The 15,925-nt window shown below is 36.9% G+C and overlaps 3 protein-coding genes across 3 annotated transcripts in view; 1 reads left to right on the top strand and 2 right to left on the bottom strand.

Annotated features, from left to right (window-relative positions):
* The window catches only part of LOC137027934 (carcinoembryonic antigen-related cell adhesion molecule 1-like), a 31,862-nt gene that overhangs the window by 3,972 nt on the left and 11,965 nt on the right, over positions 1-15,925 (bottom strand). The window contains exon 3 of the mRNA XM_067396566.1: positions 12,105-12,107. Coding sequence (XP_067252667.1) covers positions 12,105-12,107 — 3 coding nt within the window. The remainder of the gene's footprint in view (positions 1-12,104; positions 12,108-15,925) is intronic.
* Positions 7,534-8,547, bottom strand: LOC137029525 (uncharacterized). Its single transcript, XM_067399130.1, has 2 exons — positions 8,481-8,547; positions 7,534-8,376 (listed from the first exon to the last, which is right to left on the bottom strand). The coding sequence occupies exon 2, from the start codon at positions 8,362-8,364 to the stop codon at positions 7,708-7,710; it is 657 nt and encodes a 218-aa protein (XP_067255231.1). The 5' UTR covers positions 8,365-8,376; positions 8,481-8,547; the 3' UTR covers positions 7,534-7,707.
* On the top strand, positions 9,879-15,662 carry LOC137027936 (CD48 antigen-like). Its single transcript, XM_067396569.1, has 6 exons — positions 9,879-9,973; positions 10,452-10,769; positions 12,832-13,116; positions 13,284-13,433; positions 13,547-13,608; positions 15,231-15,662. Exons 1-6 carry the CDS (start codon positions 9,925-9,927, stop codon positions 15,276-15,278), a joined length of 912 nt encoding a protein of 303 aa, XP_067252670.1. The 5' UTR covers positions 9,879-9,924; the 3' UTR covers positions 15,279-15,662.

Raw genomic sequence — 15,925 nt, 5'->3', positions numbered from 1 at the left:
CATCTTCACAATCAGCAATGCATTGTGTCTCAGATGAGGATAGTGAGTCCAAACACTGATTCCCAGAAAATGTCCTTGTTTTCTTAGGGATTACTATTAGCCCTCCCTGGGTCTAGACAACTTACAGGTTTTCAAACTGGTGATGCCCCTTCCTGACCCTAACCTAAACACAACCACGTTATTTATATTTTGATATAATTCACGAAACTGCATCACTTTTGAAACAATGTCACATTCGTCGTTTATCTTCTTTTACCAGAGGAGAGATTAGCCCATAACAAATACATGTCTTACAATGGTCAAGCAAAACTGCTTTTCTGACGAATATAAAGATATTAGAGCTGTTACAAACCATAGATAGAGACATAAATATGTCTTACCATGGTAAGGCAAAAACAAGCCCGCTGAGAAAAAAAATAGGAAGACGTTCATATTTAACCGCAAATAGTTATAAAAAACAACAACGATAATATCTATTGTATGAGATCGCTTCTTCCTCTGCAGTCTGAGAAGATCAAAAAAAAAAAAAAAAAACTCAGCTGGCGCGATGGACCTCTGGCTGAGATCTGCCCCACCCACACAGCGTGGGCTTGAGTCTTGCTGATAGCGCTAATTTTGTTGTTCTTCTGAGACCCAGAAGTATACTTTTTGTCTACTGTAGTGGACATTATATTTTAGTGAGTTTCTCTGACACCATACATGTCACGGTTTAAGTCTGTGTGTCCTGTAAAGAGCACATTCAGGGCTTTTAAGAGATCTAAGGTGTTAACATGACAACAAATCCTTGGTTTTTAAAAATGATTGGGCCATTCCACTGATTGGCTGACTTTTGGTGGTTGGTTGTAATTAAATGATTAGTCCACTTTTAAATAAACTTCTTCTGATAATTTACTCACCCTCATGTCATCCAAGATGTCCATGTCCTTATTTCTTCAGTCGAAAAGAAATGAAGGTTTTTGATGAAAACATTCCAGGATTATTCTCCTTATAGTGGACTTCACTGGCCTCCAGTTTCAGTGCAGCTTCAAAGGCTTTAAACGATACAGACGAGGAATAAGGGTCTTTATCTAGCGAAACAATTGGTCATTTTCGAAACAAATCCAACTGTATATGCTTTATAAACACAAAATATCACCTTGAACGTACTTCCAGTTTCCGCATTCTTCAAAACGCTTACGCGGTATGTCCTTCGCCTTTCCTATTGTACTTACGGAACGAACGTGGCGGCAGTTTCGTTTTTGTTTTTTTGTAAGTATAATAGGGAAGGCGTAGGATGACATGGGGGTGAGTAAATTGTCAGGAAAAGTTTATTTAAAAGTGGACTAATCCTTGAACTCCTCAAAATTAAACTTTACTTTTTTGATGTTTTCAACACTTATTAAAATAATACACATATTTAACTATTCAAAATGTGTATTAGTCAGTCTCTGGTTACTTTAATTTTTAAAAGGTTTTTAAGCAGAAGATGGATGCATGTTTTCTCAGTCCTGTTACCAAACTTGTGTGCCATTTAAAAAGAGCACGTCAGTTAATAGCTTTGTTTTTCCCCTCAAGAAAGCATTTGTTTTAAAGAAATTGGTAGTTATAAGTTTTAAATAGGCTAATTGATATTCAAAAAAAAAGAAAAAAAAAAACTTTTAAGGCAAGATGTATTTCAATAATAATAAAAAAAAGGCTCTTTTTCATTTTATAGAAGACAGGAATGAGATTTCTGTGTTGAAGGAATGTGTGTTTGTAGTACTTCACAGTGAATAAGGTGGAAAGAAGAGAAAAAGGAGAAGAGAGAGAGATAGAGAGAAAAGGGGAAGGAGAGTCAAAAAGGGGGAAACACAGAGGGTTGTGGGTGTTTCAATCCTTGCATCATGCCAACCATGGGTGGATGTTTCCACACAGTATGGGTTCTCTCCATCTTCTATACAAAAGATAAGAAAGACAAAGGAAAAATGTTTTGTCACTTCGTGGTGGACTGGCTCCCTGCAAGTATTTCATTCATACTGTAAAACTAATCCTATATGTCTAGAATTAAAAAGTGCCCTGAATTTACCTTGGCATAGTTGAATAACAAGAGTTCAGTACATGGAAATGACATACAGTGAATCTCAAACTCCATTGTTTCCTCCTTCTTATATAAATCTCATTTGCTTAAAAGACCTCCAGCGAACAGGCGAATCTCAACATAACACCGACTGTTGCGTAACAGTCGGGATCATTAATATGTACGCCCCCAATATTTGCATATTCAGCTCATGTTCAAGCATTAGACAAGGGCAGGACGTCTGGATGTGCACAGCTGAATCATCAGACTAGGTAAGCAAGCAAGGACAACAGCGAAAAATGGCAGATGGAGCGATAATAACTGACATGATCTATGATATCATGATATTTTTAGTGATATTTGTGAATTGTCTTTCTAAATGTTTTGTTAGCATGTTGCTAATGTACTGTTAAATGTGGTTAAAGTTACCATTGTTTATTACTGTACTCACGGAGACTGTTGTTATTTTCATTTTAAACACTTGCAGTCTGCATAATTCATAAACACATCTTCATTATTTATAAATCTCTCCAACAGTGTGTAATGTTAGCTTTAGCCACGGAGCACTATCAAGATCCATTTTGAAGGTTATATTTGCTGTGTGAACTTTGTTTATGGTGTTTAAGGCAAGCGCGAGCTCTGTGGGCGGGGAGCACGAGAATTTAAAGGGGCCGCACAGCCTGAATCGGCGCATATTTAATGATGCCCCAAAATAGGCAGTTAAAAAAATGAGTTAAAAAAAAAATCTATGGGGTATTTTGAGCTGAAACTTCACAAACACATTCAGGGGACACCTTAGACTTATATTAAATCTTTTAAAAAGACATTCTATGGCACCTTTAAGTAATTCGACTGTAAAACTCATAAAACAGGTAATATATCAACTCATATTTATTGAATCAACAAAACAGAGGACTCTACTCACTCCTGTTATTTTCATATATGTAACCGGATTGAGTTTTTAAGCAAAAGAAAAAAAACAAACAAACAAAACCAAAAACACATGACATGGCCACATGGCATACACTAATAGCATGAGAACACTGAGCAAATTCTAGTGACTTACATAAAGTCAATATATGTTTATAAATAAACAAATAACATCTGAGAAATAATTTAGGTAACTGGACAGTGAGATTGACCTTCTCAGTCAGTTAAAATTTCATCAAATATACAGAAATTAAAATGAGAGAACTTACTTTTGGTCTTCTCATGGCCTGCATAAGATCAAGATGATGCAACTTCCTGCTGAAGATGTTGACGTTAGCCACCCCTGGTATGAATTTTTTTAAGCATATGGTGGAGTCTTAGGTTTAGATAGCAGGGACATCTAGCAAATGCTATTTTTTAGTGTTCTCAGTAGTTTTTTTTTAATTAATGTTTTAATTTATATATTTTAAATTTACAGTTAGATTAGTGTTCAGGACACATTGTTTAATAATAAAATGTATTTTAGAGTTACTTTTTTTTTCATATTTATATATGAAATGTCCAGGAGACAGAAATGTTACCCATTTGGTGGAATGGCTCGACCAACATTAATTTAGTGTTCAAACTGAGCACTCTTATGAAAATATGATAATATTTTGTATTGTTTTCAGTTTTAGGTTGAAAACAGTGTCATGTAAACAGACCAGAAAAAACTTGTTGTGAGGTGAATCATTTCTGTTCCCTGTACAGAGTCAGACTCAGAATCTGCAGCTGAAATCGCATACGGGGCATTTGTGGCCTATAATGGTTAGAAAGTCAGACTTGTAACCGAAAGTTGTGGGTTAGAGTCTTAGTACTGACAGGAAATGTAAGTGGTAAATATAAAATGCAACAAACACATTTAGGGTTCAGTAAATATGCAGCAAACACATTCGGGGGTTCTGCGGGTCTTAAAAACACCTTAAATCTGAGCAGAAAGTCTTACATTCATAGTCATCTGTCCCTCCAGTGGCAGCTATGCAAAACCACTTTGAGAATTGAGATTGTAAAACTAGTCCATATGAATTGAGTGGTTTAGTCCAGATATTCTGAAGAGACACAATTGCTTTATGTGATGAACATATTTTTTTTTTTAGTATGCTCAAGATTCATTTACTTGAGAAGCACAATGAAGACATGAAACCTTGTTTTCTGATAAATTAAACCAAAATGAAGCGAGTTTAAGCTTAAAACAAGAACAAATATCTGTCAATATGGTTTGAAAAAAATAAGTGAATTGTTCTGTGCCCACTGGCAGATATTTGTTCCTGTTTTAATCAGAAAATCACTTTCATGTCTTCATTTTGCTTCTGCAAATGTATCCTGAGGATGTTTAAATTATTTGCATTAGAAAATATGTCATAAACTCAATGCATTCTGATCAATTTCACAGAAAACAAGACTTTATCCCATTAATTTAGCTTCTCAAGTAAATGTATCTAGATTTAAGAATCTTTAGACATTTGTAATGGAGAATAAGAAAAAAATACTGATGCAGAACATCACCTTTTTTTTTACAGTGTGATCAGAAGGTGCAGTAAAAGATACTCCATATAGTCTGGATGGGAACAGAGCTATTCAATCTTTCAGCTATTTTTTTGTAAACTGATTTAAAAAGTAATGGATATCGTGTTGTCTGCTCCCTAAACATGTGCATTTAGAGAACATATTGACATATGGAGGGTATGTATGTGACGTCACCATCAGCAAGAGTGACTTTAAACACACTAATCTAAGGTATATTTTTACAGACTGCCGAAAGCAGAAAAGATTCAAAGAAACAACTGGACTCCAGGCAGCAAAATGTGAATTTGCAGTTATCATTTTGTTAATATGTTGAATTTTGGGGTAAAATCCTACTCTTTATATTGTATTGTTATATATAGTATTGACAACTCATCAATTAAATATTTACCATCTGATATTCTGCATAATTGGGTGTTTTTAAATAAACACTGAAAAAAACTGTAAATTTTGGGACTGGATGATATACACTATATTGCCAAAAGTTTTGGGACGCCTGCCTTTATGTGCACATGAACTTTAATAACATCCCATTCTTAATCCGTAGGGTTTAATATGGAGTTGGCCCACCCATTGCAACTATAACAGCCTCAACTCTTCTGGGAAGGCTTTCGTCAAGGTTTAGGAATGTGTTTATGGGAATTTTTGACCAATCTTCTTGAAGCACATTTGTGAGGTCAGGCAGTGATGTTCGCGAGAAGGCCTGGCTCACAGTCTCCGCTCTAATTCATCCCAAAGGTGTTCTATCGGGAAGAGGTCAGGACTCTGTGCAGGCCAGTCAAGATCCTCCACACCAAACTCGCTCATCCATGTCTTTATGGACCTTGCTTTGTGCACTGGTGTGCAGTCATGTTGGAGCAGGAATGGGCCATCCCCAAACTGTTCCCACAAAGTTGGGAGCATGAAATTGTCCAAAATGTCTTGGTATGCTGAAGCATTAAGAGTTCCTTTCACTGGAACTAAGGGTTCAAGCCCAACCCCTGAAAATCAACCCCACACCATAATCCCTCCTCCACCAAACTTTACACTCGGCACAATGCAGTCAGGCAAGTACCGTTCTCCTGGCAACCGCCAAACCCAGACTCGTCCATCAGATTGCCAGACAGAGAAGCATGATTGGTCACTCCAGAGAACACGTCTCCATTGCTCTAGAGTCCAGTGATGGTGTGCTTTACACCACTACATCCGACGCTTTGCATTGCACTTGGTGATGTAAGGCTTGGATGCAGCTGCTCAGCCATGGAAACCCATTCCATGAAGCTCTCTACGCACTGTTTTTGAGCTAATCTGAAGGCCACACGAAGTTTGGAGGTCTGAAGCTATTGACTCTGCAGAAAGTTGGCGACTTCTGCACACTGTGACAGTGATTTTACGTGGCCTACCACTTCATGGCTGAGTTGCTGTTGTTCACAGTTGCTTCCACTTTATTATGACACCATAAACAGTTGACTGTGAAATATTTAGTAGTGAGGAAATTTTACAAATGGACTTAATGCACAGGTGGAAACCTATCACAGTACCACGCTTGAATTCACTGAGCTCCTGAGAGCGACCCATTCTTTCACAAATGTTTGTAGAAGCAGTCTGTATGACTAGGTGCTTGATTTTATACACCTGTGGCCATGGAAGTGATTGAAACACCTGAATTCAATGATTTGGAGGGGTGTCCCAATACCTTTGGCAATATAGTGTATATAACATTGATATAAGCAATTACCTGGATTTAGACCTACCTATATTGTATACATATAGGTTGAGGGAGCGTGTTCCGACAGGAAAGTGACATCAATGCATACCATCTATTGTTTACTCCTTAAATTTTCTTTACTTGGTCTTAAAAAATCTTTAATTTACCTTCATAACACCTGCAGAGACTCTGACATGATACAAAATTGGAGGAATATAACAGTAATTATTTGGATGAATTTAAATATTATTAGGCTTTCACAGATACAAATAAGACAGACTGCAGCAAGACTCCCTGAGTCAGTATTGTTGCCTGTCAAACAAAGTTATATCCTCTAACAATTATAGTGTAATTAAGAACTTGAGTCTGGCCTACTGGTCTTTTAACCTGTTGTTCATTTAGGAAGAGTTTAGGTAGAGAAGAAGAAGAGAAATCAAGAGCAGAGTAGATTGTTTATCACTGATTCTTGATGGCTAGAATCCAGCTGTTTTACATGCATCAGTTTTGATGGATTGATTCAGTACTTTATTAGTTTATTGAAGTAAAGTCAGATGCATTCCTGCACAAGATGTTTGTCCATCCAGCAGATTGTTTCTGAAGAAAACAGACCGCAGCAGGTTTCAGTTTGACTCGATAGATAAGCTGCTAGTCACTTCAGTAAGAAGTGGAAATTCAATTGAATTATAAAATCAGTAAGATCTATATTACCATATAGTTCAAGGAAATTCACACAATATTCCACTCTTCTATTTTTACGTAATTAATATAGTCAAACGACAACACTTTACAATAAGGTTTGTTAGTTAACATAAGTTAACTAATAATGAACTAAACTTATACAGCATTTGTTAATCTTTGTTAATGTTAATTTCAACATTTACTAATACATTATTAAAATCTTGTTAACGTTAGTTAATGCACTGAATTAACATGAACAAACAATGAACGTCTGTATTTTCATTACAGTTTTTTCCAATTGCTAACACACAATTTTTCAAACTAGTCTGGTTTTATCAAAACACTTAACACAATTCACAAAACCACACACCCAAACTGCAAAATACCTCATATATCCTGCAAAATGAAGCACTGCAACCGAAACTACACAGAGCATTATCAAAATCAAACTTTTGCATGAAATGGCACACACTTCATTCATATTACCAGATTTTTGCCTAACCACCTACACACTGTTGGGCATAATGAAAAGCACCCCCATCTTTAGTATGCTTTGCCATAATACTAAAATATGTATCAGATTGTTCACATGCACAGAAATATTTGCAGATACACACACATGCTGTTGCAACATTTTTATTTTTTTTCCTTCACTACAGTAAACAAGTCAGTACAACATAAGCACAGCAGATATATTTACATGGGACTGAACAAAAATATTCTTACAAAAAAAGTAAACTGAAAAAGAAAATTTCTGAAAAAAAATATATTACAGTAAAAAAAACAAAACAAAAAAAAAAGGCAAGAAAAATAATTAGGCAGCATCTTGCCGCACAGCCGGGTCTGGCCACAACGCCTCGTCAACATCACAGGCAATATCTTCCCTTGCCAGACATCGAGGGAAGAAGCGCCTTGAGTGCCTTATCCATCCCTGAATTGCACCCACATCAATCTCATCACATGCCTCTTCCATGGCCTGCACAAGAGGCATGCGCACAAAGGGCTGCCGGTCGTATACCTTCCACCGCCATGCCGAAAAGAATTCTTCTATGGGGTTCAGAAATGGTGAGTATGGTGGGAGGTATTGCACGAGAAATGTTGGGTGGTCAGCAAACCAGTTTTGGACTGGGGCTGCACGATGAAAGCTCACGTTGTCCCATACTACAACGTACCGGTTTCTTTGATGGTCTGCATCATTCATACGCTCTGGTGGTATGAGAATGTTGTGAAGTCTGTCCAGAAATGTGAGAATATGGGCTGTGTTGTATGGTCCAAGTTTGGCATGACGGTGGAGGACACCATGCATATTGGAGATGGCAGCGCACATTGTGATGTTCCCACCACGTTGGCCAGGAACATCTATAATGGCTCTGTGGCCAATGAGGTTTCTCCCTCTTCTTCTGGTCTTTGCTAGGTTGAACCCAGCCTCATCTATAAAGATGAACTCATGTGGGATTGCATGAGCATCCATTTCCAGTACTCCCTGAAAACAAAGAACAAAAAAAAAAAAATCACTCAATATGGTGTTATCCAGTACACTGGGAAACAATGTTGTGTGTAGTGTACTGCAGTCAATATAGTACTTACATCCACATATGCTCGTCTGAACTCTTGGTTTCTTTGAGAGTTTCTCTCAAACGGCACCTTATAAAGTTGTTTCATTCTGATTTGGTTTTCGCTTGAGAATGCGAGCCAATGTGGACAGACTAACTCGTTGAATGTTGTTGAATAAGGTGTTGTCTTGGATGATGTGGCTTTGAATTTCTCGTAATCTGATTTCATTATTTTCCAAAACCAAGTTTACAATGGCAGCTTCCTGTACCCCGGTGAACATTTGGCCCCTTCCTCCACCATGGTGTCGTCTCTCAGTCCTTTAGAAAAAATAAAATAAAAATATATATAGGGCTTGGACAATGCAGCCTAAATATTTTCCCCCACAGTAGAGTACATTGTACAGGAAACTTGTACAGTTCATGAATGGCCGATGTCATACACTAAGTAAACAGGTGTCACCCAACTGATACACTATGACATGGGGTATACTACATGTGTACTACATGAAATTTTGGTTACATACCTGTTCTCCAGTCTAAAGGTCCGGATGACAGAGGCGACAGTAAAACGGCTCAAGTTTGGCTGCACTCTCTGTCCAGCCTCACGCATTGTCAACCCATGGTTGATGACATGATCTACTAAGGTTGCTCTGATTTCATTTGAAAGTGTTTGTCTTCTTTAGCCATGAACTCCTCTACCTGCTCTACCCCTACCTCTCACTCTTCCTCCCCCTCTTATTCTCAACCTCCCTCTTCCTCTTCCTCTTCCTCTCTCTGCAATGTCTTCCATTGTTGTTGTAAAAAAAAAAGGTTCTCACCTGTGGTCTTTTCATAGTGCTTACATCCTGATTGAAGTGTTAACAATTAACCACTGAGGTGTTTGGCCAGGTGGCACATGTAATTGGCCAATTAGCTCATGTAGTGTCATTTTGAATGGCAGTGTTTTGAAATGGCAAACATGTGACTTTATGTCAGATTGTTGTGTCTTATGCAGAGAACTGTATTTAGTGAATTTAAAAAGTGCTATTTTGAAATGCAAAATGTGTGTAAAACAGAAAAGGTGTTTAGACTTTTGGAGACTTGAGAAGAAGTTTTGCTCTCTGTGTGTCAGTTTAAATAATTGTGCTGTGCATGTCATTTTAGTGTGTTAGCAATTGGAAAAAACTGTAACTAACGTTAACACAGATTAGTAAATACAGTAACAAATGTACTGCTCATGGTTAGTTTGTGTTAGTTAATACATTAGCTAATGTTTAACTAATGAGCCTTATGGTAAAAGTGTTACTGCAGTGTTGATAAAGATCAAGGTTGTGTGTGTGTGTGTGTGTGTGTGTGTGTGTGTGTGTGTGTGTGTGTGTGTGTGTGTGTGTGTGTGTGTGTGTGTGTGGAGGGAAGATCAAACTGTTATGGGAGGATCTGCAGCAGGTTGAGTGTTTTCAGCATGTCTTGTTTGATCAGATACTGAATGTGTGAAGACAATGTTTTACACGTTTGTTTTGCTCTGTTTGTGCTGGAGGTGTTCAACTGGTAAGTTTTAAAAGCATTTTTATGGCTTAATGTCTGATAATTGTTTTAGAACAAATTAACAAACTACTGCTAAGGTATAGATTAGACTGTTTACACTTGTTATCACAGATCAAATAAATCTTTTTTATTTAATAAAAGATTTTATTTTGAGATATACTTGGATTCAGATCTCTGGTTGTCAGGGAATTTTGAATTTTAATTTTCATGCCTGGAAAAGTCATGGAAATGTATTAAAATCTTAAAATTAATGGAGAATAATGGAAAAAGAAACTTAGAAATGTCCTGCTTTCAAAATGTAGGCCTTTTTTTGTGATTTTAAATATATTAATTTCATACAATACTTCTGCAGTAATCATGCATGACAACAAATGTAATACAAATTCATTTGTCAAAAAACAATATTTATTTACTTTCAAATCGCAGCAGATTTCATCCTTCGCAAAGCATAATCTGCAAAAAACCTGTTCATGTTCTCCAGGTGTGTTTGGTGATTCAGTGTCAGTGATGGAGGGAGAATCAGTCCTTCTACACTCTGATGTGACTGAAATACATGAAGGCGACAACATACTGTGGAAATATGGAGCTAAAAACTCTATCATAGCTAAAATCAATAGAGTGAAACACATTTCCTCCACATTTAATGGTTCTGATGGGAGATTCAGAGACAGACTGAAGCTGGACAATCAAACTGGATCTCTGACCATCACAAACATCACAACTACAGATTCTGGACTCTATAAACTAGATATATTTGGAGCTAAACATTCATCAAAAACATTTAGTGTTTCTGTCTATGGTGAGTAAAGAGTTTATTTGTCCAAATGTTCACATATTCTTGTTTTATTAGTTCAGCAAAAGCTAAAGGGTTAGTTCGCCCAAAAAGGAAAGTTCTAACTAATCCATATGAATCATATGGCTTAGTCCAAATTATCTGAAGATGCGTGATCATTTTATATAATGAAAATATTTAATTTAGGCTTTTATTAACATATGAACCTTGATCAGGGCACATAAACAGAAGCTCAACCAAACCTCATTGGTTCTTGTGGAAGCTCAGAACATGCTTGAGCTTCAGTTTATCATAACTGATGTTTGCGTTGATGAATGGTTATATATGAAAAAAAGAAGCTTAAATTCAATCTGTTCATCATAACAAGCGATCAAGTCTCTTCAGAAAATTTGGACTAAACCTCTCAATTATGGATTAGTTTTATGATGTATTTATGAACTTTTGAAGCGTCAAAGTGGTCAAAGTCTGGAAGGGCAGAAAGCTCTGATTTCATCGAAAAGATCTTCATTTGTTTCAAAGATGAACAAAAATTTTGGAATGACACGAGGGTGAGTAATTACATAATTAGTTCACATTTTTGGGTGAACTATCCCTTTAAGCTTATTCAGTGAATTTATGGCATAAGAATGATAACAAAAAAATAATGATTTTTTATTTTTATTTTTATGATGATTTCCTTTTTTTTAAATAAAGAAAATAAGACTTACAGAGAGGCACTTATAGACAAGGCAAGTTTATTTATGGAGCACATTTCATACACAATGGTAATTTAAAGTGCTTTACATAAAAAGGAAACAAATACATACGAATTATATTGATATAAAATTCATTAAAACAGTTAAGAAAATGCTGTGCAATAGGTTCATAAAAATAGAAATGGCAATATAAGTAGAGAATAAAAAATTATATAAAATGTATTAAAACAGTTTAGCATAAAAAAGAGGATACATAAATAAAATACAGTGCAATCCGTTTGGACATAGCACAGTGTTCATTCAGCAAATGTGGCTACTGTAGAGCACATCTGATCTCTTTTGGAAGCTGGTTATAACTATGTGTGGCATAATAGCTGAAAGCAGACTCCCATTTTTTTAGAGTGAATCCTTGGTATTTCTAACTGATGTGATCCTATTGATCTGAGTGATCTGTTAGGTTTATATTCAGTGAGCATATCTGCAATATATTGAGGTCCAATAGGCCATTGAGTGATTTATAAACAAGTAACAGTACTTTAAAATCAATTCTAAACGAAACAGGAAGCCAGTGTAAGGACCTGAGGACTGGTGTGATGTGTTCATGTTTTCTGGTTCTGATCAGACTCCTGACAGCAGTGTTGTGTACGAGCTGCAGCTGTCTGGTGGTGTTTTTGGGAAGGCCAGTGTTACAATAATCCACCCTGCTGGTGATGAAAGAATGAACAAGTTTCTCTAAGTCTTGATTGGAGACAAAACATCTAATTCTTTCTTGCAATATTTTTGAGATGATAATTTGCTGATTTAGTTATTGCTCAGGTCTGACTCTAAAATCACACCAAGATTCCTGACTTGATTTTTTGTTATTTGACCCCTAGAGGGTTATAATGGAAGTCAGTTGGGTCAGTTTTTGGATGGGGAGGCTACACACTGCAGAGCCATAACCTCCAGTTCCCCCTCTCTGGACCTACTGTGGGCATGATGGGTGGAGCTGCATCCTCCAACCACACCCTAACCCTACCCATAACCCCATCTCTCCACCCAATAAACAGGCTAAGCTCCACCCTTGAGCTCCAGAGAGGTGGAGCTGGAGGTCATTTTGCTCTGCAGCGAGCACTGCTTGTTTGGATGTTTTAACAGCAGATATGTAATGCTTTGGTTTAATATAAAAGAACATTACACAACACTTACATTAGTTTAGGTGATTTTCACATTAAACTCATGTTAACTCTCATATTGTTCACGTCTTGTCGCTGTACTAACAGTGAGGACTTTAGTGTTTGCGGGTCACTGCCATTCAGTGCCATTGTCTCATTGTAACCCAGATTTTTGCTGGAAATTAATTGTGGTTTTGTTTATTCTCTCATATTTCCCAGCTCATCTGCCCACTCCTAACATCACCAGAGATTTTTCACAAAATCTGTCATCATCAAATTGTTCATTGGTGTGTTCAGTTGTGAATGTGAGTCATGTGACTCTCTCCTGGTACAAAGGAAACAGTTTATTGTCCAGCATCAGTGTGTCTGATCTCAGCATCAGTCTCTCTCTACCTCTGGAGGTGGAATATCAGGATAAAAACACCTACAGCTGTGTGCTGAACAATCCCATCAGCAACCAGACTCAACATCTGGACATCACTCACCTCTGTCACACATGTGCAGGTACAACAGTCATTGTTTACTGACCTGGACTGTGTTTCCCAAAAGCATTGTGGGCCCAGATTGATTGTGGAGACCATTGCCACCAGTGTTCTCTATTAGCTAACAATACTTTTGGAAAACTGATCTCTTTTGTTGTAGACTGCACATCTTTTACTTTCTCTCTTTAGCCGTTACAGCACTGGCCCCACAGTCTCCTTCAGGTCCTCTGGTCTCTCTGATAGAGCCGATCTCTGCTGCTGCTGCTGCTGCTGTTGGATCTCTGTTGATTGTAGCTGTAGTCGGGATCTTCTGCATGTACAGGAAATTTAAAAAAACAGGTCAGGAAATCAATTATTAATATGTAATGCATTTAATTCATATATATATAAGTATATATATATATTTCTATATAAGTATGCAAGCTCTGTTGTTAACTCATTTGTTAATGCAGTTCAGATCCAGGAGGAAGACAGAACTGATCCAGCATTGAGTAAACCAACAACAATAAAAGCGGTAAGAAGCTGTTTCAGTCAGTTAGTGTGATTGAAGCTTGATCAGTGCAGTTTGCAGCATCAGACCGTTAGTGAACAGACGGTGAATAACAGCCCATACATTATTATTATTATTGCCTTAACTGTATAAAAAAAAAAAGAAAGAAAGAAAGAAAAGAAAAGAAAAACGTATAAAACGGTCAAATAACTGGCAGCTATGGCTGCCAAACAAAAACTGTCAAAGTAAAATACCCTCTTTAATATAAAAAAAAAAGAAAAAAGAAATTTTGATTGAAAGTTTTACAGAAAAACTGTGATAGTGATAACAATAGTGATTACACTATTATTGCAACATGCAGCACATAAATGTTTTCTGGCTCATCCTGGACTGAAGCACAGGCTCTACTCTTCAGTAACTCAGACAAAACTCAGACAACAGAAACACTTTACATTTACATTTACATTTAGTCATTTAGCAGACGCTTTTATCCAAAGCGACTTACAAATGAGAGTAGTAGAATCAATCAAATCAACATGAGAACAACAGTATGTAAGTGCTGAGTGAAGTCACAGTTATGTCAGTAAAGTGCTCATAGCGATTTTTTTTTTTTTTTTTTTAAATAAATACACAAATAGATAGGAGAAGAATATTAGTCAAGGTAAGTGCTACTATTACTGGGTCAAGTGCTGACGAAAAAGATACGTCTTTAGCATTTTTTTGAAAATGGCTAGAGACTCAGCTGCTCGGATAGAGCGTGGAAGGTCATTCCACCAGCCAGGAACAGTCCCGGAGAAGGTCCGGGAGAGTGATTTTGTGCCCCTATGTGATGGCGCCACAAGGCGCCGTTCACTTGCAGAACGCAAGTTTCTGGAGGGTGCGTAAGTCTGAAGTAGTGAGTTAAGGTATAACGGTGCAGAGCCAGCGGTCATTCTGTAGGCAAACATCAGAGCCTTGAATTGGATGCGAGCAGCTACTGGCAGCCAATGCAGACTGACGAAGAGAGGAGTGACGTGCGCTCTCTTTGGTTCATTGAAGACCAGTCTTGCTGCAGCAACTTTAAATCCCAACAGAACATAAACACTATAGATCTCTTCTAGATCTCAGCATCTTCATTTATTACAAACCAGTGTCTGACTGTTTTTCTTAGTTCTTATTGAGAATTAACAAAGGTTTTGATGTTGATCTTTTATTGAAAATAGTATCAGTATCAGTATCCAACATTTCGCCAAAACTGGGGCTGCAAACACTGATCCATCGGCAGATCAACAATGCCAAATAATAGATATCGTCCAGATGAAAATACAGACATCAAATTCATCCAATCGCCCTTTTCCAAACATCTTGTACATCTGCCGGAGCCTATTCCAACATCAAATAAACATCAAATCATTTAATAAAATACATTTAATAAATTAACATTTTTAAATCTTAAAACCATTACATGTCTTGCTCTATCAAGTTTAGCTGTGCTGAGAAAAGTAATGCTGTGTCTACACCGATGTTTGTAATGTATCATTTGACTGCTAGATTGCTGCCATTTGCAGTTCCAGGAGTATTTTAACATTTAACATTTAACAATTGTATTATTAGATTTTAAACTGTCACATCAGCAGTTTTCTGACTGAGTTTGTGTTTTCTTGCAGAAATCAAAAACAGAGGCTGTGTATGAAAATGTCCGCAAAAAACGATGACCGAATGCTCTATCCACTGGAACTGATGTTTGAGTTAATACTGGACACTGACTCGCACATTTTGACCACATTTATTATCTGATATCTGATATGTCTTTTGGGTTGCACTTTATTTTACAGTATGTGCACTTGCATACTTACTTAGGCTACCAAAGAAAGTACTGGGTTATATATAAGGGATATAACCACGTGGGTTAAGGTTAGGTTTAGGGTGGGGTTCAGGGTTAGTACCTATAGTTATTACAATTATTATAAGTACATAGTATGTACATGCAGAACAGGACTGTAAAATAAAGTACTACCGTCTTTTGTTGTCACTCTTTGTATCATATCTTTTGGTGTTTTGTGATGCATGACATTTTGTTTTTTCCCCCAATATCATAACATCGAGAAACTCAGCTGAAATGTTCTACTTTCAGTTATGGAAATGTACCTAAAATTCATAATTAAATGTTACTTTTATTCTTTTTAGGAAATGTAACTGGATGCTAACATGATTGCAGTATCACACACAATATGATCTGTGATATTTATTCATTTGAATTAAATATTTTAGTCATTATTCAGCATCATTCATCATTTCACTCTATGCAGCTCACAACATTTGTCAAAATTCATAAATACAATTCAACGCATTTCTAATTGAT

Source organism: Chanodichthys erythropterus, chromosome 10 (assembly GCF_024489055.1).
Source record: "Chanodichthys erythropterus isolate Z2021 chromosome 10, ASM2448905v1, whole genome shotgun sequence".
Taxonomy (NCBI): Eukaryota; Metazoa; Chordata; class Actinopteri; order Cypriniformes; family Xenocyprididae; genus Chanodichthys; species Chanodichthys erythropterus.
The sequence above is the reverse complement of the archived record's forward strand: the minus strand, read 5'-3'. Positions and strand labels throughout refer to the sequence as shown.